The 26,422-nt window shown below is 41.7% G+C and overlaps 1 protein-coding gene across 2 annotated transcripts in view; it reads right to left on the bottom strand.

Moving 5' to 3' along the window:
• CPXM2 (carboxypeptidase X, M14 family member 2) overlaps positions 1 to 26,422 on the bottom strand; it is a 138,381-nt gene that overhangs the window by 56,860 nt on the left and 55,099 nt on the right. For both annotated transcript variants that reach the window (XM_006136104.5, XM_089780188.1), the window contains one exon: positions 23,014 to 23,153. In XM_006136104.5, coding sequence (XP_006136166.3) covers positions 23,014 to 23,153 — 140 coding nt within the window. The remainder of the gene's footprint in view (positions 1 to 23,013; positions 23,154 to 26,422) is intronic.

Here is a 26,422-nt window from a genome sequence, read left to right as displayed (position 1 = left end):
CCACTGTCAGAAAAACCCCTCTGTTCTTTCGATTTACTTTCGAAAAAACGCAATTGCAGTGTGGATGTAACTCAAGTTTTGTTAGAAAAACAGCCGTTTTTCCAACACAACTCTGTGGTGTAGACATACCTTCTCTGATAGACACAGAAGAACCTAACATAACTAATATAACACCAGGGGGTGTTGTCAGCAAGAGGGACCAGTTCAGTATTTAGGGGTTCTTCTTAGCATTACGCAACAGAACTGCTTCAAGTCCCACCCCAATTGCAGTTTGTTGTCTGATGTCAGGGGTGAATTCATGTGGGTCCCCTCCCACCTCATAGTGAATGGGTGGTTGAGTGATGTTGCCACCTCTGCCTCAGCTTGCAAGAGTTGTGGTTGCTGCTGCCACCACCCCTGTTTACAAGCATTGCAGTTGCTGCTGCTATGTTCTGAGGTTCCACCACTGAGCCCAGTTTTTAGCTCAGCTCAGTGGGCACCAAGGAACTTCAATGCAGCTCCCTTTACTGTCTCCCTTATGTTACCTTTCCCCAGAACATCATCCCCATACCAGCTGTAAAGCTCAACCCCCAGACTAGCTTATCATTAATTTCAGCTCTAAGAGCTGATCAAGCTCCTGGTTTCTGTCTAAACATTGGAGGGCAAAGGTCAAATGGTATCTAGGACTCCTTAAACAGAGTCTCCACCACAAAGTAGGAACACTTACACCTGTCCCTATCCCCTTGCACTTGACTTTGGCATCAATACTCCATACTTCATGGATGTGCTTAAGTTTAAGGTGATTTTCCCCCAATTAAGTCCCTCTTTAGTACAGTTCAGTTGCACATAGACATATCTTAAGGAAAACATTACCCCTGCATACAAGACTAAAGAGAATTTTAACCCAAAACAGCCATAGTTGATCATTCTGCTTAGCACATCTGTCTGTTGATCACTCAGGCAAAATAGGTATGTCTGTGAAAATAGTCTGTTCCTAGCTGTATTTTCTGCTAGTTCACCAATAGAGGCAGCAGAGAGCTCATTTCAGCCCTGGTTTACATCAATATAGTTAATGCCAGGTACAGCAATGACACAAAGACAGAGCCCAAATTTGTTATCTGCCTGCTTTCCAGCTAGTACATAGATCCAGAATTATCACTGTTTGAGGTTTTATTTGAATTATAGACTTAAGCACAAAAAAAATGAATGTAAATCTCTGTAACAACGAAGCCCTAACTAAGCAACAAGGAAAGTTTTATGGTCTCACCCCAGTCCCTAGTGGATGGTTGTCCATATCACAGAGCTACCACACAGTTTAACACAATTCAATATGTCTGGCAGTGTTTCAGGACTGAAAAAGCAGTGATGTTGGAGATTAGACCACACTACAAAGGGAGAGTTAATGCTGTTTACAATGGACTTGGCTCCAGCTGATCAAATTATTCTTTTGCTGTCATCATAATCCAATTTAGCTGCATTATAAACACCAAAAAATGAATGGAAAATAAAAATGGGCAAAGAATAGGTTTGCACCCTCTGTTACAGCATGCATTTTCAATCAGTGATTTCTGTAACAAAAAAAAATCATGTCAAGACAAAACAAATTTTCCAACACCTTCTTATTAATGCCATTTCATCTCAAGAGAAACTAGATGGGTCTTCCTCAGGCTCGAAGAGGAGCTCTGTGTTAATTCAAAAGCTTGTCTCCCTCACCAACAAAAATTGACCCAAAAAAAGTTACACCTTAAAAGATATACCTTACCTACCTTATCTCTTTAATAATCAGAGACCAATATTGCCATACCACCACCATAGATCTATATATACATTTCTCTGTGTGTATAGATATATAGATATATAGATATAAAAAACAGCATGTTGAAATTTAAGTGAACTTCTGCATGAGAATGGAATTTGTAGTCAGAAGCAATTAAATATAAAAGTGTTAATATTAAAACGCCCACTATCCAACTGCTTCTCCCTATAGGCAACATTCAAAAGCTCTCAGGCTAACCACATGTGGGCCAATGCATTATCAAAAGTAATTAAAATAAGTATATTGAATTTAAATCATGCAACTTGTCAAGCAATGGGGTATTTTTTAATAACTGAAATCTTAAAATGTTTAACTTTTTTAAAAATAATTGAGCTATGCTTTTGTGACCAAAAGCTTTATACTAAACTTTGGTGAAACTGAACTCTTCAGAGAGCCCATGGACTGACAAAGCTGGATTTTCAGAAGAGCTCAGGGCCAGATTTTCAAGTACTCAGTGTCCCCTCTTGAGGGTCGATTATCAAAAGCTCAGTACCCATGTAGGGATCTGAATCAGAACTGGATTTTCAAAAGTACTCTGTACCATGGTGACATTTACAACCAGATTCTAAAAGAACCCAAACACCAGTGTACTGAGCTCTTGAAAACCTGGTGCTGAGTTCTGAATTCTTTGGAAATTTTCATTTGTATGGCTTAACTGGGATTTAATTTCATTATTTGTGTATTCACCCAGTTGTCCAGATTCAACACCCAAATATATCTGACACTCTTATTGGTGCTGTTCTTAATTATGATTAGTTGTATTTTGGTAATGCCTAGAGACAGCACTGATTTACTAGTCATCGCCTAAAGTAGGGCTGGGATTATAGTGAAGATTCACACCAAGAGTCGAAGCCAGAGTCAGATTTAGAAGCCATGTCAAGGCTCAAAGTGGAGTTGAAGTAAGAGTCATGCCAAAGGTCAAGGCAGGGTCAATAACTAGAGCTAGAGTAAGGCAGCAGGAACAAGAAGCAGGGTGTAGTAATGGGTAAGAAGTGGGAATCAGGCAAGGAGGCAGAGACTTTGTCTCAGGAGTTAGGTCAGCATCAGTCTTAACCAGTAGTTGCTTAGACAAGTGGTGTGGCAGCAGCAGGAAGCCTTATATTAAAATGTGTCCAATCAGCAGTCTGTGTGGGTAGTTAGCTGATCCTGCTCCTCCCAGGATGCAAGAACCAGAAAATGACAGTTTAGGTACAAAATTGCAGTTAAATAAATCAATCAAGGGAATTCCACATTTAATTTTTCAGAGGCTTAATGTCTTTGACCCGGAAATGTAAGGTATTTAGTCACTGCTGCACTCAGAATTGAACACTTAACTGATTTAGAAGCCTAAACCTCATTTTCAAGAGGGATTTAGGATTTAGGAATCTAAATCCTGCCAATTTTCTCAAATGCCTAAATTCCTTTTTTAAATGAGGTTTAGGCTCCTAAATCAGTTGTGTGTTTCAATACTAAGTGCACTAATGCTTAAAAGCCTTTAACAATCTGAACTTTATTCCTTCATATAGAAATAAAAACATTAGATGGTTCCACTGGGACAATGTCAGAGAAGATGCAGTATCAGTGCTACAGTTAATGGTAAAGCATTTTTTATTAAGAATAGAAAACAATTACATAAGTATCATACTATTAATCATATCAACATTGGGCTATTGATTAGTTTATTTCTATGCATTGAATTCAGATTTATTTTTGGACATTTCCATTGAAATCCTACTAGGAAGGATCTATAGAACCAACATGATTTCACTGGTGGCTAGGACAGTTCTTGAAGTGAGAGTTTACCAAATGCAAGGATGTGTCACAATCTCCATATTCCTGTCAGTGAGTGGAAAGCAGGATAAATAATAGTTTGTAATGGTAGGATATATCATAGATCCTCTTTGTGTGTTATTGCATAGCAGCTACTCATTTACAACAGTAATTGGATAAAACACCAAGACATATGCATTAAATGTGTTCAAGTTTTATTGAAGCAGCCCTCTTGTAAGATACAACTATTCTTGTGAAGGAGCCAGTATTTTTACCACTAACAACTCATCCTATATTGAAGCCAACATTATACTATAATGTGCCTATTGTTTTTTCTAAGTACAATGCAGAACTATAGTTTCCTAGAGACATGTAGCAACTTGGAGTAACCATAGAATGGTAAACCACCATATCATATGTGGAGGCTAATATAGTTACATTGGCAGACTTGGTATTATCATCAAGTCAAACATGCCCACTGTGCTTTACAGCCCAAATACTAGAGGATAACATATTTAATAATTAAGACAAGAGGATGGCTCTGTTTAACATGGCTGCAGACTGGGAGAGGGGAGAAGAGAACCCGCACCTTTCATAAAAAGACTGCAACATCTGTGGTCAAGGAACATAAGAACACAAGAGCAGCCATACTGGTTCAGAACAGAGGTCCATCTAGCCCAGTATCCTGTGTGCTGAAGTGGCCAATGCCAGATGCCCCAGAATAGTAATAGAGAGGTAGCTGTGTTAGTTTGATCTTGCTAAAACAAAAGGAAAAACTATGTAGCACTTTAAAGACTATCTTGTTAGTCTTTAAGATGCCCCAGAGGGAGTGAACAGAACAGGGAATCATCAAGCAATCCCTCTCCTATCACCTATTCCCAGCCTCTGAGAAAGGCTAGGGACACCATTCCTAACTTTCCTGGCTAATAGCCATTCATGGACCTAACCTCCATGAATGTATCTAGTCCTTTCTTGAACCTTGTTAAAATCCTAGTCTTCACAACATCCTCTGGCAAGGAGTTCCACAGGTTGACTATGTGCTGTGTAAAGAAAAACTTCTTTTTGTTTGTTTTAAACCTGCTACCTACTAATTTCATTGGGTGACCCCTAGTTCTTATGTTATGGGAACAATTAAATAACTTTTCCTTATACACTTTCCCTATATCTGTCATGATTTTATAGACCTCTATCATATCCCCCCTTAGTCTTCTCTTTTCTATGCTGAAAAGTCCCAGTCTTTTAAAACTTTCTTCATACGGCACCTGTTCCTAACCCCTAATCTTTTTTATTGCCCTTTTCTGAACCTATTCCAATGCCAATATATCTTTTTTGAGATGAGGCAACCACATCTGTACACAGTAATCAAGATGTGGGTGTGCCCATGGTTTTATGTAGAGGTAATAAGATATTCTATGTGTTATTCTCTATCCCTTTTTAAATCATTCCTAACATTGTTTTTGACTGTCACTACAGACTGAGTGGATGTTTTCGGAGAACTATCCATAATGACGCCAAGATCTCCACATCAATTGGCTGCCGCTTTTCTCTGGGTGCATCATGTTAAAAAGGTGCAAAGATAGGTGAGGAGTGGGTGGACATATGGTGCATACCACAAAGCTGTCTGGTGAATTAGCCATGAGATCTCTAGCTTATTAAAGGGGATAACACAAATTAATCTTTCACATGCTGCAAATGTGAAGCTCTGAGGGTCACTGTGACCCTTGAAGGTGGAATGTATCTTTATTTTCTTCCTGGCAGGGTGCAATGGTACTTGAGATGGGTGGTGCCTTAGCGGCACAATGTAACCCTAAATATTTTTTATTACTGTGATGACTATTGATTACTTATCAGCAATATTATTAAATCATCATGATTCAACTAACAAATTTACAATGGCTGAATCACCACACCCCATGAAAAACTGCCTTTACAATGGAAATAACTCATCATTAAATATTATATTCTGAATCTGTACTGCACTGTTGAATCCATAGTATATTTGCTATTATTTTGAAAGCCTGTTCATCTTCTTTCAGTGCTGCGCACGTGCATTCGGAAGAGATAATATTTTTCACAACTTTCCATAAGAGAAGAGATGTCAAAAATGTCCTGCTTTACTTTCTAAATTAGCTATTACCACACAAGAAAGAAATCTTGGCATCACCAAGGATATTTTCTGAATACTTCAGCTCAGTATGCAGAAGAAGTCAAAAGGCTAACAGAATTTTAGGCATGATTAGAAAAGTGACAGAAAATATTTTAACTACACTGTATAAATACATGGCACACTGACACCTTGAATACCCTGTTCAGTTCTAGTCACCTCATCTCAGAAATTATCTATTAGAACTGCAAATGATTCAGAAAAGAGCTACAAACATGATCAAGGGGATGGAATGACTTCCACATGAGAAGATGAGTGCTGTTCATCTTAGAAAAGAGACAGTTAAGGGGGCTTATGTTTGAGGTCTATAAAATCAAGTATTGTGTGGAAAAAGTGAACTGTTATTTACCCTTTCCCACAAACACAAACACCTGGGGTCAACCAATGAAATGAATAGGCAGCATGTTTAGTCCAAACACTAGGAAGAACTTTTTTTCACCCAAAGAACAATTAACCTAGTAAACTCATTGCCATGGGATGTTATGTTGGCCAAAAATATAATTGCGTTCAACAAAGGACTAGATAAATTCATGGAGGATAGTCCATGAAAGGCTATTAGCCAAGATGCTCAGGAATGCAATCCACTTCTTGTGATGATCATAAACCTCTGGCTGCTGGAAGTCAGGACGGAAAGACAATGTGGATCATTCCAACTGCCCTACACTGTACATTCTTCTTGAAGCTCTGGTATTGGCTTGTCAGGCCAGGATACATGGCTGGATGTTCCACTGGTCCGGCCTCGTATGGCAGATCTTACATTTTACTTGTTCTATCGCCGCAAGCAGGGACTTCCTTATCCATACACAGAATATGCAGCTGTGTAGGGCACCTGCAAATTAATGTCCACCCACCTGCCTCTTCCTCTTCCTGTTTCACGGCTCTGCTTCCACTGGAGGAGGATCTAGTTAACTTAAAAGTGAAAAAGCCAGACCTATTAGCAGAATACTGAACCTATGAAAGAGTCGTTTATGTCATAATGAAGCCATTTAACAGTATTTGCCAACCCCAGGTATATACTGTCAGTTTCTGAAATTACTGAGTTAGTGTACAGGACTTTCATTTAAAATTTGCTTTAAAAATATTTCATTAGTGTCTTGCTGAAGATTATAAAATCATCCATCTCTCTCTCACCTCTAGCTATCAGTTTACTAGTTCTGTGTAGGGCCCCATAAAGTGAAAGGACAGCCCTGATCATAGGAAAACAAAATGATGGATCCATCGCATTCTGAGGAATTCTTTCAGTACTGCACAGGCTACATTCCATGACCATAGTGCAAGAGCCATGCCATATTAGGTAGCCACAGCTTTGTTACAGGAAGTATCAGTTACTTTCTATTGCATTAACTTTTCCTTTTGAAATGAATATTTTATTTGAAACTCTTTACCAAACGTTATCTTCCTTCTGAAAAGAAAGATTATGATTTTAAAAAACTGTCAGGACAAATCCTGCCCTCAGATATGCGTACAAAAAATTCTATTGATGTCAGTGATGATGCAGGGGTATAGCAGAAGGGACATTTGAGCCAATAATTTTAGAGTGTTTTTATATTCAACTGTTACATATATTTTTAGGTAGAACATTTTCTATTCCTATGAAAAACAAGTGAAACAATCTAGTTGTAATCAGGAGACATTTTGAAACTGCTAATGAGAGTTATTCATGCTCACTGTGAGGCGAGCAAATCCCATCGTACAAATGTGATTTTTAATCAAAAAAACTTATGAAGGTCAATCTTGCCTCCATTTTAGCCATCAGAAATTTTACCATTGGCTTTGATTGGCCCAGGATTAGACCTCGCAATTCTTAAATAACCTTATTCAGTTTTAAAATATCATGAAGTTATAAAGCAACTGTACCAAAGATCTGCTTAAAACATTGCCTGTGAATTTACCAGAAGTTATGAATTACCAGATACTCAGACACAAAGACATCAGACCAGAAATGATGCCAGTTTTTCATTAATTGCTTTGATTCATCATGAAAGACTCTACAAGAAGTGGGAAATAACAGGTAAGCAGTTCACCAAAATCACAAATAATTATGAACAGAGATTTATGTCAGATCTCAGACACGTAATAAATCTGTTAGACTCTAAGGGCATGTCTACACTACAACGCTATTTCGAAATAACTCTCCTTATTTAGAAATAACAAGGTGAGTGTCCACACAGCAAGCCCGCTATTTCAAAATTATTTCAAAATAATAGGCTTCTTATCTTGAAATAATAAACTCGCATTTCATGAGGAATAACACGTATTTTGCAATTGCTATTTCAAAATACAGGCAGTCCCCGACTTACGTCGGATCCGCACTTACGAACAGGACTTTCTCACCCCGGAGGTCGAGGTGGCGGATTGCTGCCTGCGAGCTCCGGGGCGAGAAAGCCCCGTTCGTAAGCTGCTCCCGGTGCCCCTGGTCTGCTGGAGACCGTCTCCAGCAGACCAGGGGCACCGGGACTGAAGCCGCAGCAGCGTCGGGTTCCCGCGCTTCTGAGGCTTTGCCAGGCAAAGCCTCAGAAGCGCGGGAACCCGCCGCTGCTGCAGCTTTAGTCCCGGTGCCTGTGGTCTGCTGGGGACTGTCCCCAGCAGACCACAGGCACCGGGACTGAAGCTGCAGCCGCGGCGGGGTCTCTCGCCTCTGAGACTTTGCCAGAGCAAAGCATCAGAGGCACGGCACCCCGCTGCCGCTGCAGCTCTGCTCCCTGTGTCCCTGGTCTGCTGGGGGGGGGGGGGGAACGCAGCTAGTGTGCCCCCCCCCCCAGCAGACCAGGCTTTTGTTGTGGACCCTGGGGCAGAGCAGCTGGGGCGCTGCCGATTGGTCCTGCAGCGCCGCTCTGGGCACTACTGGACCAACCCGGCAGCACCCCAGCTGCTCTGCCCCAGGTCCTGATTCAGCCGCTGCTGGTCAGTTTCAGCAGTAGCTGAATCAGGACGCCTGGGGCAGAGCAGATGGGGTGCTGCTGGGTTGGTCCAGTAGCGCCAAGGAGCGAGGAGCGGTGCTACTGGAGCAACCCAGCAGCACCCCAGCTGCTCTGCCCCAGGCGTCCCCAAGTCAGCGGCTGCTGAAACTGACCAGCGCTGACTACAGGAAGCCCGAGGCAGAGTTGCTCTGCCCCAGGCTTCCTGGAATCAGCCGCTGATCAGTTTCAGCAGCAGCTGACTTGGGGTTCTTAAGTTGAATCTGTATGTAAGTCAGAACTGGCGGTCAGTTTCAGCAGCGGCTGAATCTGGACGCCAGTTCCGACTTACATACAGATTCAACTTAAGAACAAACCTACAGTCCCTATCTTGTGCGTAACCTGGGGACTGCCTGTAACAGCAGTGTGGATGTTCCCCTGCTGCTATTTCAAAATAGCTCCTCCCAGGGCCATTCAAAGTAATTACTCCCCAGTGCTTCCTGGAGTGCTAAATTGAGATAGAATGTCCACATTAGGGGAGCCTGCTTTGAACTAATTTCGAGGCTTCCCTGTAGTATGGATGTCCTATTTCAAAATAGTTATTTTATGAGTTATTATTCCAAAATGACTTATTTTAAAATACTCTTGTAGTGTGACATACTGTAAGGCACGAGTGGAGACCCTTTTTTGGTCAGCCGCACCTGGCCCACAAAAAATCACTCAGGGGCCTCACTCAAGTGAGAAGAGAAGAAAAAAAACAACAACAACACACACACACACACACAAATAAAAAAACCCTAAAATAAAACAAAAATGCCCTCACTGATGTGGCCTCTGACTAAGAAGGAGAAAGACACTCCCCAGATATACCCCTCCACACCAGAGCCTTCGTGGATCCAGGTTAGTAGATTGTGTGCTCCAGCCTCATGGGATCAGGGGAACTGAAGCACCAGCATGGGATCCCGATGCTGGGGGGAGCCCCAAGACACAGGGCCAGATCCAGGCAAGCTGGGGGACACATCTGGCCCTTGGGCCTTAAGTTCAACACTCCTGCTCTAAGGCCTGGTCTACACTAGGGGATAAGTTTGAATTATGATATGCAACGTCAGCTACGTTACTTGAGTAGCTTAAGTCGAAGTATCTTAACTCGAATTTTGTTGCCATCCACACTGCGGGAAGTCGAAGAGCTCACACTTTCCCTTCAACTTCCCTTACTCCTTGTGCAAGCAGGACTACTGGCATTGATGGGAGCACCCTCTCAGTTCAAATTAGTGTGTCTTCACTAGACCTGCTAACTCAAACCTCCGAAGGTCGACTGCATCTGCTTCGATGTTATCTATTGTGTAGACATGGCCTGTGGTGCCACAGGACTCCTTCTTGTATTTGCAAGTGCAGACTAACACATCTGAGACTAAACCAACAGACATTTTCATTTGCACCAGTATATACATCTGAGCCTGCTCATGAACCTCTGCAGCCAGTGACAACACACCCACATATTACACTGCGGGGGCAGAATCAGACCCAAAGTCAGTTTTATGGAATATTTATCACTGTTACTCACCCTGCTGACAAGCATGGTTACAGTCAGAGAAGCTACTCAACAGGAATGGTAAAGTAGGATCTGTGTTTATTTCCTCTTTTTTGTATCTTGCAATTGAAGAGGACAGTTGCAGCTTTTAGACATTCTTCCCATTGGAGGAGGCTGGGAGCTGCATCAGCTCATGAGGGATTGTCCTTCAGTTATGCACAATCCCATCCAGAGCTCCAGGGTGAGCAGGGAAGCACACACACTCCTGGGCTGCAGCATGCTCTCCCCTCAGCCAGTGAACTCCAATATCTCACGTAAAAGTAGAGGCAGGGCCGCAGGACCACCTCCTCCCCATCCCATTTTGGCTGATTTGTGCCTCAGAGTGTGCCAGAAAGGAGCAGGCTCTGGTCTTGAGGGAGCCCAAGGACTATGCTTTTCCATTGGGTTGGCAGTCCAAAAAAGCCTCTTCTGATTTGCAATCTGAGCACAATTGAGGCCAGACCACAGGGCCATGAATCCGTGGCAAGGAGATAGGGACCCTCTGTTCTCATGACTGCCACACAAAAGGAGGACCTGCAAGAGAGAGAGAGGGCAGGGGAGATTCTGTCCAGTCTGAAATGCTGATGAACCCCAGACTCACAAAAATGGGTAAACTGCTCAGTCTGAGGGAAGATGCATCTCAGGACTATTGATATTTTCAAAGATCTGTCACATGCTTTAAGAGTCAAGTCAGTTCCTTCTGTAAGCCTATTTACTTGGGGTATGTCTACATTTCATTCCTCTCTCAAGAGAGCAATGCAAATGCAGACACCCGAAATTGCAAATGAAGCGGGTATTTACATATCCCACGCTTCATTTGCATAATCACGTTATGGCGCTATTTCGAAATAGCACTATTTCAAGAGAGAAAAAACAGGGTTATTTCGCGATAAAACACTTCCCTCGAAATAACCCTTACTCCTCATTTTTTGAGGAGGAGGTGTAGATGGTACATGGAGGGAGTATTTGTAAGAGACTGTATAGCTTGGAAGGTCTGACATGCTGGTTCGAGGGTCTGGGCAACATTCTACATCCCACGGAAGGATGTCAGGAAAGAGATTTGAGTCTGGGGCTGTGTCCAGACTCCATGCCTCCGTCGACGGAGGCATGTAGATTAGCCAGCTCGGAAGAGGGAAATGAAGCCGCGATTAAAATAATCGCGGCTTCATTTAAATTTAAATGGCTGCCCCGATCTGCCGATCAGCTGTTTGTCGGCAGATCGGGGCAGTCTGGACGCGATGCCCCGACAAAGAAGCCTTTCTTCATCGACACAGGTAAGCCTCGTGAAACCAGGTTTACCTGTGTCGATGAAGAAAGGCTTCTTTGTCGGGGCATCGCGTCCAGACTCTCCCGATCTGCCGACAAACAGCTGATCGGCAGATCGGGGCAGCCATTTAAATTTAAATGAAGCCGCGATTATTTTAATCGCGGCTTCATTTCCCTCTTCCGAGCTGGCTAATCTACATGCCTCCGTCGACGGAGGCATGGAGTCTGGACACAGCCTGGGAGTGTGCCCAGGAGTTTCAGAGCGAAGATCAGTTCATGTTGGCTTGTACACAAGAGGGACCCAGAGACTGGGTTCAGTCATACCTGAGCAGTAACCATATAATTGGTTATTGAGTCAGTTTGTAAGAAGTAACATTTGCCTCTGACACATTACCAACCCTCTTTCTATGACAGGGATCAAGAATGAAGGTGCTAGAGCCATTCCACCCTCTCTACATCAACTGCAGCATTTCACTTAGATATGGGTACCACTAGAGACTGTCTATGCCTCCCTTATGGCTTTTTTACACTGGCTTCATGGTGTTAGCCAGACAGAATGAGGGCCCTATGGACTGGCCTCAGATGTTTGCAGATCAGAAGAGGCTTTTTGGACTGTCAACCCAGCAAGCTCATCTTGCAAAAATGATCCTCAAACACTTCATAAGCTATATATACACTACAAAGGGCTATATATTAATAGATCCCAAATTCACAGCCTTTACTCAGTCACATCAAGTAGAAAATACAGTAAAACACCCAAAAAATAAAACTCCCAATACAATAGTACCTGCAACATAAATTAGTCTTTAAAACTTTTCTGAGGGTATGTCTACACTACCCCGCTAGTTCGAACTAGCGGGGTAATGTATGCATACCGCACTTGCTAATGAAGCCCGGGATTTGAATTTCGAGGAGTACCGGTAGTTCGGAATAGGACCCTAGTCCGAACTACCTAGTTCGAGCCCCGTGTAGCCGCGCTACACGGGGTTCGAAGCAGCGGGGATTTAAAAATGGCGGCTCCCCGCTTATGCTAATGAAGCCCGGGAAATTCAAATCCCGGGCTTCATTAGCAAGTGCGGTATGCATACATTACCCTCCTAGTTCAAACTAGGAGGGTAGTGTAGACATACCCTGAGGTAGTAGCTCTTGCAGTATGTTATTTTCTTTTTAATCTGCAGGCCTTTAACATGACATGAAAGGAATTATTTTGGCAATACCTTATGTTTAAAATGAATGATGTTCAAAGGCCCAATCCTGCTCCCACTGAAGAAAATGGGAATTTTGCCATTAACTCCAGGGGATACAAGTCCAAAGACAGTACTTGGACTGTACACTTCTATTTAGACATGTTTTTCTATTCCTAGTACAAAAGATGTGCTAAATTATCCACAAATTCTTTGGGCAGTGAGAGATAGACCTCCCTAAGGCTTTTCAAGAATAAGCTAGAGACTAGCAGCAATTCACATTTACTTCTCCTCTGCCAGAAAAGTGCATGTTCTAAATAGCTTCATATAATTTCTTCAGAAAATTTTTAAAAGAATACTTATGGTGCCCCACTCAGAATAGGGGTGAACAGCTGTGTAAAATGTGTGGGTCATAAAACACAAATACACCTGGACAGTAATGACTCATTACACATAACACACATTTCTATGAATACTCAGCCACAACCCTTCCCCCATCCCAAATAAATCCCATCAGCTAGTATCCATTTCTCAGGAAAGAGCTTCACATCCCTTTCTAAAAGGTTGCGTCACCCTGGCAACTTTCTTTTGTATGAGAATGCAGGCAAAATGGCTTTGCAAAGAATCCTTGCTAATGCCTCTTTCTTAATCAGCTGGCATTCATGCTGAAACAATGAAGCTACTCCTCAAATCTAATACCCCAGGTAGTCATTCTCAACAAGCCATCCTATCCACTAACAGACCGGTGCTTTGCAAAGATCTCAACCCACATTTGTTACGTTTGTGGGTTTCACACCACGGCAATATTATAAAATCCAGAACCAGCCCACTTTTATTTGCAGTTGGCCCCAGATGTGCTTCGGAGGTTGGCAAACTTTTGCAAAAGTTTTCACAAACCTCAGTAGTGTTTATGAGTTGATGATGAATTAAATCAGGCAATTTTCATATGTCTTCAGACTTCTTAACCAGGTCTGCAGCATCTACACAATTCTGTTCACTGAGTCCATGTGTTTATTTAATCACTGAAATAAGGTTACTCATCAAAATCTATGAAATCTCCTCTAGGGGTCCAATTTTGCTTCTGTTGTAAAGGGTGCAATTACAAGTAGGAGTCACAGACATATAAGTGAGTGCAGAATTGGCCTATGGAGTTGAAATGACTTCTGTCTTCTGAAGGAAATAAGAATGATGCATGAATTACTCAGTACTGACAAGTTTGTTTCCTCCTTCCTCCCACTTGCTACACTTCATCTCCAAGGCTGTGTCCAGACTCAGGGTTTTTTTCAGGAAAAGTAGCCTTTTTCCGAAAAAACTTCCCCTGCGTCCAGACTCAAGCCGCGTTCTTTCGAAATTAAATCGAAAGAACGTGGCTTTTCTTTCGATGGCGGTAAACCTCATTTCACGAGGAAGAACGCCTTCTTTCGAAAGTTCCTCTTTCGAAAGAAGGCGTTCTTCAATGTAAATAGGGCTTCTTCAAAAGAGAGCATCCAGACTCACTGGATGCTTTCTTTCGAAAAAGCAAGCCGCTTTTTCGAAAGTTCCATGTGCAGTCTAGACGCTCTCTTTCGAAAGAGGCTCTTTCAAAAGTATCTTTCGAAAGAGGCTTGCAGTCTAGACATAGCCCAAGAGTTGCTGCTCCATATTGGCCTTTTTCTGCACTTGTCTGTTGTTCTGCTCTTCAGGCTCAGACACAAGTATTCTTTAGCGGGGGGAGGAATAAGCAAGTCCCACAGTCAGAGGTGAAGGGGAGACATCGACAAAGTGACAGATTACAAAGGGAAGAAGTGAGATAGAGCAATTCATGGCATTTACTTCAGGGGCAAGGGAGAAGGTGGGGTGAGAGCTGCAGATTTTGATACCTTCTTCAGGCAGAATCCCATTTTCCTTTCTCCCTCTTCACTTATTACTGCTCTTCTCAACAGTTTCCTTTGCTTCTCTCCGTAGGTCTTCTCTCCCATTTCCCTTTCCTCCTCTTCTTTTGTCACATTCCACCTTCCGTTTACCCCAATCTCACATTTAATTCTCTTCTGTATTTCTCATTCTCTCCACTCTTTCCTCATCACTGTACTTTCTGTCATCTTTTTTTATATTGAGTTGTTTCTTGGTGCCATTGTCCCTTTCTCATGTTGATTCTATTCCTCTGACTTTTACTTTTTTACACTTCTGGGACAGTATTTAATCTCTTTTCAGCTCCCCCCTCCCCCATCCCTTCCCACCGCCCCAACTCTGCTGGTGCCTCGTCTCCTGTCTGCTTTTGATTTTTTCTCTTCCTCCCCATCTTCCCCCGCCCTTTTGTTTCTTTGTTTGGATATTGAAAGTTTCTCTTCCATTTCTTAGGAAAAGCCTCAGCAGTTGTTGCCACTGGTCTGTCACTTCAGACAGGCGAGCAGGGCCTCCCAGGAAGTCAGTGCTGCCAGAAACTTGCAGCAGGTTGGGACTTGCAAGACAGGTACATTGTATAGTTCAGTAACAATGCTGATATTGATAGGAATAGAATGGGATGGATTGTGATGATGCAATAAATGGGACAGTGTTTTTCATACTCCACCCAATAAGTGTCCCAGCATGATCTTCATTTCATTCATTGCTTTTCCATCAGAGGTGGTGTGAACTTGACTGCTCTATATGATATGTCTTGAAGGCCAAAACCTGTTTCCATGATCAAAACTGTTTCCATAAATGAAATAGAAGAGCTTTATCCCTAGGAACTGTTTGAATGGACTGGATCACCAGCAAATACAGTTTTCAGATGCCACTACTGGGTATAAAGGAGAAGCAGCTGCATTCATTGCCTAGACAAGCTTTTGAGCCACTGCATCTGTACTACGAATAGGCCCATTTGTCCTTCCTGTCCCCTCCAATATTCCTGTTGTTCAGTCAGTGGCAAAGATCTGTGTGCTGCCACACATCCTGTGGGCTGTGGAGGAGGTCCACTGCACATGTTCTCTGCTTTTCAGAATATGCAGGTGGGGCGGAAGAGTCCAACATTTGTGTTTTTGTTTCAGTAGTTAAACTAGAGCACTACCTACATCTACACTGCACGATTATTTTGGAATAAGTTATTCCAGAAGAAATACTCTGAAATAACTTATTGTCAAATAGTGCTCTACACTACAGAGAACCCTGGAAATTAGTCCAAAACAGGCCCTCCTAATGAGGATGTTCTACCATGATTTAGAGCCCCAGGAAGAACTGGGGAGTAATTACTTTGAATGACCTGGGGGAGGAGCTATTTTGAAATAGCAGCAGTGGAGCATCCACACTACTGCTATTCCAAAATAGCTATTTTGGAAGAGGCATTATTCCTCATGGAATGAGGTTTACAAATGTCAAACTAAGCACCTGTTATTTCGAAATAATGGGCTAGCTGTGTAGATGCTCACATAGTTATTTCAGAATGACGGGTGTTATTCCAAAATAACACAGCTGTTAGATGTACCCTAACTGAACCTAACCGGAATCATTCCTTGGTCCAGGGTTAACCTGTGGCTTCCCCTAGACCGACTGCAGGAAGCTGGTATATTTTAATGCCTTATTTTTTTTCTCATTTGTAAACTCTTTGGGTATGTCTACACTACCCCGCTAGTTCGAACTAGTGGGGTAATGTAGGCATACCGCACTTTCAAATGAAGCCCGGGATTTGAATTTCCCGGGCTTCATTTGCATAAGCCGGCCGGCGCCATTTTTAAATGCCGGCTTGTTCGAACCCCGTGCCGCGCGGCTACACGCGGCATGGGCTAGATAGTTCGAACTACGTAGCCATTCCGAACTATCTGTACACCTCGTTCCACGAGGCGTACAGATAGTTCGGAATGGCTTGCTAGTTCGAACTATCTAGCCCGTGCCGCGTGAAGCCGCGAGGCACGAGGTTCGAACAAGCCGGCATTTAAAAATGGCGCCGGCCGGCTTATGCAAATGAAGCCCGGGAAATTCAAATCCCGGGCTTCATTTGCAAGTGCGGTATGCCTACATTACCACCCAAGTTCGAACTAGGGTGGTAATGTAGACATACCCTTTAAGGTTTAAATCAAGTCTCCCACTGGCTAGCAAGCTTAGCTATCTTTTCCTTTAATGCAGCATAACTCAGAAGAAGGGTACTCCTTGGTTCTCTTTGCCAACATGTGTTCTCTTTGGAATAAGAAATATTCTTCATGTCTGTTTAATTTTAAAATAGGACAGGACCTCAGATAATACAATAGCATCTTCTTATACAACCTCTTTGGGCGCCCTCCCAATCAACAGCAGCAACTAACCAAGGGAGAGAGCCAGGTCGATTAATCCCCTTCCCTCCTCCTTCCACCAGACCAGTAAGCAGTCATTCTGAGACAACAGGCAACACCGGTTCCTGCCCAAGCCACCGTGAGCCTCTTTCCCTCCTCCCCTGCCCATGACAACTGGCTACTAGAGAGGCCTATAAAAGGTCATTAAAACCACCTGAAGCCCAAGATCCATTAATCCAGGCATCAAAAAAGAGAAATTTCACCTCCTGATTATCACCAGAAGTTCGCAATACTAGGCTCTTTCCTTTGGCACCTGAACATCTGCTTCTATCACTTCCTCTGCTAACTTACCTCACTCCCCTAACCCTTCATACATCATATACTTCTTCCTCACCATCTTTATTTTTATCCTCCATTTGCTATCCTTCTCTATACATCTTTCCCTCATTAAGTCATCATTAGCCCTACCATTTCCCTATTTTCTACTGCTCTTATTTGCCTGACCAATGAAGGAAGGAAGGAAAGTAGACACACATTAAATGGCATGGTCATTTAGAAACAATTAAAATACTTAAAAACAAAACATAACCGGACATCGTTGTGGGCCAGATTTTCACACGAGAGTCCAGAATTCGTAAGTCCCAGTGGTAACATCTCCAGACAGATTGAAAAAGCCCTAACTTATGAATTTTGAAAATATGACACCCATTTTGGTGTCAACATGAATGTGTTTGAAAATTCAAGACCTGTGTGTGCAGAACTAGCCAAACCAATCCCATAGGATTAGTCACTTTTAGTCTTCCTTGCCCTAAATCCCACTTGCCTGTTGTCAATCTTCGTCAGTCTTCTGAAGCTAAGCCTTTCAGAGCTAGTATGGCACCTCACACACATTTGTGCTGGATAAGTGATAGCTAGCAACAACATATGTTCTTCATGACCCAAGAAATAAAATCATGAAAAATTATATATTGAGAAACTCTGTACCAGTGTTCCCTTCTGTGCATAGAGCCCTGAGTCTCTGATTGGGTGGGGCTGATTAATCACCTGTGAAGCCATGCTGCCGCACAGCTTAGAGGGAACACTGCTCTATACTAGATCATCTTTCAGCTTGAGTGACATTGTAGATACACATTCAACTGGATGAAAGATTTACACCATCTCTTTTGAGTTATTTAAAATGCATTGTATTCTGAAAATCATCAAAAGCGTGTTCCCAGATTAAACAGGAGTGGTTCAAAGCATCAGACAGTTTGATTTTATTCATACAGTGCAAACACACACATCGCATGTTGGAAAGGCTGACAGCAAATGTTAAACATCCATTGCAGTAAACATTATCGTTTTTTCCTTCGTGTTTTAAAATTATACTGCAGATTCATGTTTCAGGCATCATAAACTTGATAATGAAATCTCTGCTTTTAAATAATTTCTGAGATAAGAGATTAAAGAGCAGAGTTTAACCAAATCAAATAGCACACCTAATGTTACAATTTACAAATAGAAGTAACAAAATTAAAAAAGGACTTGCTTCTGATCCTATGGTAGGTAATAAAAATTCACACTTCCATAAAGCAAGATCAGGTCCTATGGAAAAGCATTACTGAAGAAGGGCTAGATTTTGAGCCTGGCCTGAATATCTGAGATAGACACAGTGTAGACGCATGAAGGCAAGGAAATTGAACATTGCTCCTCCTGCCCACTGACTTTAATGGGGGGCAGGATCATGCACCTTGTTCAGAAGTTTAAAAACCTAGAAGTCAGTGTGTTGCCAATGTAAACGGGGCCTCATGCCCTACTCCAGACTGCATAATATCATTACCTGACAACCAGGAACATGACAAGATGAAGAAGTTACATGCTGGTATAAATGATAGCTGACACGGGATGTCTAATGTATAAGTACAGAAGATGTCTGTTCCTTTGCCACAGTAATTACCTATCACAGAACAATGAGGAATAACTGCAGCAAACTCATCATCAAAAGGCTCCCACACCCACGCCAGTATGCGAAAGAAATCAATACCAGAGATTACTGTATAAAAAGGGAAAGTTTGTTTTTACCACAATTATTATTTTTTTCTAGTACATCTTACATCTTTTACAGTGTGGGATACAGAGCTTATTAAATCCTGCAACCCTCTACTCACTGAAAAAGGCTCAGTAGTACCAATGGGATTGCTGGCTTGAATAATGCAGAAAGAGAGATCAAAGGGGGATTTGAACGAATACTGCATGGGGAAGAATCAAAATAAATACCAAGATTCACCTCCTGTTGTCCTCCCTTAAGAGAACTTTGTATTTGTAGGGCTTAATTCTAATTGGTCTTATTCTAAAGAAACACCACTGACTTCAGGGGAGGCAATTCAGATGTCACTTGCTCCTTTCTCTGTGTCTGGTAACATCAGTGCTTTTTTAAAAAATCAAATACATTTTCCCTCTTTTGCCCCATGTACTACCCCTCTGGGCCTAATTATGACTATAGGCTAGAAGTAAGTAAGCGCCTGGAAATCTCTAGTAGGGAGAGGTATAGACAGGATAGATTTCCCTCTCTAATTAAGGCTTCTGCTAAGTATGTGCAGATCTTGCTCTGTTATTCATGAGTGGGGCCATACTGTGGCAGTGAATAATAATGTATTCCTCTTTGCTCTTATACAGCACTTCACAAAGACAGTATCAGTCATTTCATAGATGAGGACATGGAGACACACTGAGGTGAAGTGAGTTGCCCAGGTCAGCCATCAGTCCAGTGGCAGAGTCTGGAATAGAATCTAGTTCTCTGTGTTATTACACTCAGTCTCATCAACTCCTGTTCTGATTTTGCACTTTTCAGACAAGTGGGGAGGTAAAAGTGCCACACAATCAGCCTTCTGCTAGAGCAGTGGTTCTCAACTCATTTCAGCCCACGGACCACCAGGCCAATCAAAAAATTTTCATGGACCACTTTCTTTTTGAGATATGATAAAAAAGAGCAGACAGTGAACATTTTGGTTTGAAATTTATTTCTTACTAACAGATTTTTGGATATCTTCTCACTGACAAGCTTTTCAATGTTTGGAGTGGTACTTGATAATGCACAACGAATATCGCTTTCCACTGCAAGCCTATTCCTCTGTTTGGGCTTAACGGGCAACAAACATGAAAATCCAGTTGAGGCAAATGGCACATGTAAGTTGAGGCAAATGGCAAAAGAAATCTGACTGAGTGTGCTAACAGATTTGGGTAACTCCCAGTCATGCTGGCCCAAAATTTCTCTATGGTAGACTGCTGGTACACGTCTTGAGCCGCAAAATCATTTTTCAGATCCAAGAATTCCTCCTGCAGATCCTCTGAAACACTATTAACATCTGTTGTAAATGGATACCCGATGAAAGATAATCCATCCCTTGTCCTGTCCACCTCCAGAAAGAATTGTTGGAATGCGTCTTGTAGCTTCCGTAAATTAACGAGAATTTGCGTCCGAATGGCTTCCTTTTCGCCGAGCATGGCATCCGCATATGGAAATTGAACCAAATTATTGCCTTCAACTCTTACAATCCAGAGTACCAATTTGTCAAGAAAAGCCTTGATGATGCTTTGGTGAGAGAATAGATTTGTACCTTTCCCTGGCAGCTGAAGAATCAGTTTGTTCAAGATTCCAAAAATATCAACAAGATATGCAAGTTCTAAATGTGACTGTGTCAGCACATTTCAGAATTCCTCTTTCCCTTGAGCCTGGAGAAATAAATCCAACTCCTCTCTCAATTGAAAAACTCTGTTGAGTACGTTCCCTCAACAGAGACAGAAATATCATTCAGCTTCCTTGCTGCTTCCTTGCCAAGAACAAGCCACACCATCTCTTTTGCACAGGGGAGCACAAGTTGCTCTACAATGGCATGAGGCTTCTTGGCCTATGCAACTTTGTATGCAACAATGTAGGAAGCACACACTGCATTGCTTGTCTTATTGTAGAATGCACTTGTTGAGTCGAGGCGCTGCCATTTCAGACCTGATAACCGCTGCTCAAAATAATCTTCATCCTTTTGCAACAAGTTGAGGTGAAACTTTTCGAGATGGAGTTTCAGCTTAGCCAGCTTCATTGAGTCATTCCCCAAAACTTTGAAGCAAATAACACATTGTGGCAAATCCATGCCTTCTTTTTCTTTTTGACAAGTGAAGTCGAATTTGATGTAGTCCTCCGAATACTTGCACTTGACATTTCTTCCTGACATTGCCATTATAAACAAACTACACCACACCTGTAAAACAGCGCTTGTAGCCCAGCACGAATGACACAGCAACCCCTCAGCATGACGGCGGCAGCTACATTGACGCTCAGAGCCTCAGACAAAAGTTACTGGCGACACAATGCGGTTGCGTCCTAGGTGACGCTATGGATGAAGCTCCACGTGCTTGTGAACACGGTGTAAAACAGACTAATGGCGGCCACTGCTCACGCTGTGTGACTTTGGACAATGTTCCTGTGGACCACTGAAAAAGTCACCCTGGACCACCAGTGGTCGATGGACCACCAGTTGAGAACCACAGTGCTAGAGTAATATGACTAATGCAGAGACAATTTGAATGGTAGACATAACAGGATGAACTTTCAAAAAATAGTATGGGTGCTGAAGCTACACATTTTAATTAGGATGCTGGTCATGAAGAGGTTATTCTGTACTCTATAGGCCGCTGTCTATGAGGAGAGAGAGGAGAGTTGTCCCTTTTCTGGCAGTATACCCCTTGGAGAAGCTATAGCAAGCCCACTAGCTACACTTCAATTCCATGGACTCCAACCAGAATGCACAGAGTCAGTGCAGTAGCAGGTGCTGGAACTCTGATTAAAATGTATATTTTCTTGGAAGAGCTTCAGATTATTTTCCTTTTGAAAGGAGGTGATGTGCAAATAAATATGATTGAAAATGTTGACTTAATTTATGTGACTCAGAGTATAGAATAACTGGTGATTGCTGATATACCAGTAAATCTCAAGGAATAAATATTATATCCAGCATGAATGAAAATGAATAATTGTTAAATATTAGAAAACAGACGAGACTTAGTATCAGCAATGTGCACACTCGTTTAGATAACTGTATTTGTAACACAGTGTTACTCATCAATTAAGTGATAATGATGACTGTTATCAAAGTGTGTTGTGCTGCTTTCTTGACATCCGTAGTTTACGGGTGCTACCTTTGGATTTGTTTTGCATATACAAAATATTGTACAAAAAGCATGCCTTTTACCTATTCGCTGTTTAATTGCTTGCTAAAACTATAATAATTCCCCACTATCTCTTCTTTTTTCCTTTCTTGGGGACAAAAAGAACAACTTAGGCTATGTCTAGACTGCAGGCTTCTTTCAGAAGAAGCTTTTCCAGAAGAGATCTTCCAAAAAAACTTCTTCCGAGAGTGTCCACACAGCAAAAGTGCATCAAAAAAGTGATCTGCTTTTTCGAAAGAGAGTGTCCAGACTGAATGGACACTATCTCACATTTAAGCTGCGATTACTATGGGTGGAGTGGCCACCAGGGCATCTGTGCTTTTTTCCTCTTTCTTCTTCTTTCAAAAGAACCCCCTCCTCCCCGTCCACACACAAGCTCTTTTGGGCTATGTCTAGACTGCAAGCCTCTTTCGAAAGAGGCTCTTTCGAAAGCATCTTTCGAAAGAGCCTCTTTCGAAAGAGAGCATCTAGACTGCACGGAGAAATTTCGAAAAGCGGCTTGCTTTTTCGAAAGAAAGCATCCAGTGAGTCTGGATGCTCTCTTTCGAAGAAGCCCTATTTACATTGAAGAACGCCTTCTTTCGAAAGAGGAACTTTCGAAAGAAGGCGTTCTTCCTCGTAAATTGAGGTTTACCGCCATCGAAAGAAAAGCCGCGTTCTTTCGAATTAATTTTGAAAGAACGCGGCTTGAGTCTGGATGCAGGGGAAGTTTTTTCGGGAAAAGGCTACTTTTCCCAAAAAAACCCTGAGTCTGGACACAGCCTTGGAAAAAGGCTTCTTCCTCATAGAAAGAGGTTTACCAATGTCAGAAAAACCCCTCTGTTCTTTCAATTTTTTTCAAAAGAACACAATTGCAGTGTGGACGTAAGTGAATTTTTTTGGAAAAATAGCCATTTTTCTGAAAAAACTCTGCAGTATAGACATACTCTCAGATACAAACTTTAGAAAAAGTAAGCATATACTTACAACCAGAGAGAGTTTCTTCCTTGTGTGATAATGCCTGTGAACTTTGTTAGCCTTCGAGCATCTAATTCAATCCACTGGTATGGGTCATTTCGTCCTGCACACCAAGCACCATCATAAAAATCATTTTCATTAACACCTGCCTGAAAAGAAGGCAAAGCTGTCTTCATAAATCATGACTGATAAACCAAAAGCCTTTCATGGAAAAAATAAGAGAACACCAAATCATTATTCATTTCATTCCTTCTTTTCCTCATACAGGTGTTCTAAGACTCTGATGGAGTGTCCCTGTACTCATTGGGAAAGAAAACATCCTGGCAATAGTGGAAAAATATTTTAAAATCCTTTAAAAAACTAGTACCCTGAAATATACATTTAATTTAGAGTGGACTGGGCTAATTTTGAATAGGGCTTCAACCCAACTTACCTTTCTGTGCCTGGAACCTCAGAAAGTCTTTCCAGCATAAATTATCCATGTGGCCTTCAAAGTATTCAAGTCTTAAAAGGCTAACATCTCTGTGACAGACTGACTCATATCGAGGAAAAGCTTCCGTGCTGAGGAACCCTTGCTTTTTTCTCCAAAATCTGTTTTGGAGAACAGAGAGTTTGTGCAAATGGGATCAACACACTCCACTATTTCTGATTCTCAGGGACATTCATCTCCATTACGTGGGACACCCAAGCCACATAGCTAGTTAAGGTTAGAGATGATCTGTCTCCTAGTCCTGCACTTAAACCACTAGCCCATACATGTCTTACACTCAGTGTATTCTGTCAATAAATAACAAACATGCCATCTCCCACCTTTTTCAAAGGAGGAGGAATGACTCTGGGCTGGCCATATAAAATACAGACAAATGCAACTGAATCTGAGGAAATTGCTATTAAGCGATAACTACCTCAGAACAGGCCATTTCCTGGGAAGCTATGTCAGGCTGCAATGTCATTATGTGTGGAGGAACTCTGGGTGCTGTTTGCTTTATCTGGGGGTGGGAAGAAAGATGGACTTGGCAGTATTGTGGATGGCAGACAGGAGGAAAGAAGGAAAAGACCAATGGCATATCAGAAGCCTTGTTTGCACAAATCACTGAAGCAAATCCTTAAAACTCATTGCTTTCAATGAAACTAAATTACACTGTAAAAGTTAAGCACATGCTTAAGAGCTTTGTTGAATATGGATGGTTTTAAGTGCATGTTTAAAGCTCAGCATGTGCTGAAGTGGTTTTCTGAGCCTGGGTCTGAAAGAAGACATGAAGATGAAGTCTGTTGTTACTTCTTGTTCTATTTTTTTTCTTACATCAACTTTTTTCCAACTACTAGAATATATTTACTACGTAATGTATCAGCAATTTGTTTATTGTTTAAAGATGCTATTTTTAAACATGAAGATGCTTAATTAATTTAAAAAATGCTTAAAACAGGCTTTTTTCTTAGGAAAAATATCCTACAAATAATTTGCTTTAAATCTCTTTTTAAAGCCATGGTACTGTAATTTGTTTTTAAAAAACATGTTTGAGTTCCTTAGACGTGCCTTCTGGCCACTTTCAGTTTGTTTCCATAATCTTGCTATGTGCTTAATCATATCATTAGTGGTTTAAATTATTATTGCACATCTTTTATGACTGTAATTTTCATTCCTGGTTACATGAGGAAAGTAGCTAAAATCAAATACTAAGTTAAAGAATATGGAACAAAATATATAATCCCAAGTAAGATATTTACATCAATTTAAACTTCCATCAGTTTAATTAAGGGTGCTAAGGGATTAGAATTATGATTTAAGCATGGCTAAAAGTGTAAATTTTTCAAAAGTTCATTTTAAAGTACTGATACAATAAATTTATAACTAAATGAATAAAGGGATTAGTGGAAGCACAGAAGAAGATGGGCTGAAAGTCAGCCAAAGTATTAAATCAGACCATTAAAGTGTTTTAATTGGCAAGTTAAATACATACTTTGATTTTAAAGAGACGCCACACCCCTGATTTCAAACTCTGAATCCAGGTTCAGATTGGTTAGGATCTTTATTACAGATAAGTCCAAATCCCCAATTCTAAAGATTCTTGAACTTGGGGTTTAAACTTTTCCAAGGCTCCCGGGGGTCATGGTTGGTTTTTTGATGCAGACCACTGCAGAAACTTGAAAGCTGCAAACTTAGATCTAAGTATGGTCTGGATCTGAAATTTGTCTATGTAGTTTTGGTTGTAGTTCATCTCTCAAATATATTGTTATTTATGAACCCAGTTCTGTCACATTGAATTTAATAGCACTCTAAGGTCAGGTCTATGTTGCGGGAAGGAAGGTCGGCTTAAGGTACACAATTCTAGCTACATAAACAACAATAAGGCATAATGACGCCCATGGGGGCGCCCTCAATGTTCAATTTAGTGGGTCTTTACTAGAAGCTGTATACTCAATTTGGTGGTCCTGGCTCTTACCCTTTAGGAAGTTCTTGAACAGACAGACACACAAGTAGAGTAACTCTCTCAAATATATTGTGGATTCCTAGTGGAATGAGAACAACAGTAAGATCCTCTAAGGCAATAATAATTTTGCTACGGGAAGCTTGTAGATCTGAAATTGCTAAGGACTTGTACTTTCAACCAGCTCATACTCCATTTAGAGACTGACAACACAAAAGAGTACTGCCACAAAAATTCACAGAGTAAAACCAGGATGTTGTTCATAGTCATGTACCACCTTAACAATGTGAGAGCAGATTTTTTTTTGTCAGGAGCTAATGAAAAGCACAGTGCATATCACCATCAACAATGTAACAACCATTTTTTTAAATATAACTGTACACGTTCATCAGCATTTCTTCAGGATAAAATAACTTAAGTATTTGTTGTCCTATAAGAGTGACACGAAGAAACAAGACTACACACACATTTATTTTCTGACATTTAAAAGAGAATCTATTATGCGCACACTGGGTAATATTCACAGGGCCTATAAAGTTGTATGTACCACCTATATCACAACTAAATATGGTTGCCAGGCATCCAGTTTTCAACCAAAATGCCTGGTTAAACAAGGACCCTGGTGGGCCAAGTGGGCCTTTAAAAGTCCAGTTGGCATCACAGCAAGGGCCCAGGGCTAATACAGGCATCCCTCCTTCCTTGGTCATATTCAGCTCGCCGAAGCAGCCACCAGGTTCCTGTGGAATGTAGATACAGGGAGGCTTCATCTGCCTACTGTCATCTCTCCAGCAGATGTCACACCTGCCACTCCCATTGGTAATGGTTCTCAGTCAATGGGAGCTGCAGAGCCATCACTCGGGGCAGGGGCAGTGTACCAGCTCCACAGCTTCCATTGGCCAGGAACTGCAACCAATGGGAGCTGTGGGGGCAGTGCTTGCGGGGGCAAGGGCATCAGTCAGAAAAAGCCTCCAGGTGCCTCCAGGCTGCAG

Source organism: Pelodiscus sinensis, chromosome 8, assembly GCF_052426305.1.
Source record: "Pelodiscus sinensis isolate ZL-2025 chromosome 8, ASM5242630v1, whole genome shotgun sequence".
Lineage (NCBI taxonomy): Eukaryota > Metazoa > Chordata > Testudines > Trionychidae > Pelodiscus > Pelodiscus sinensis.
This window is presented reverse-complemented; position numbering and strand designations above follow the sequence as displayed.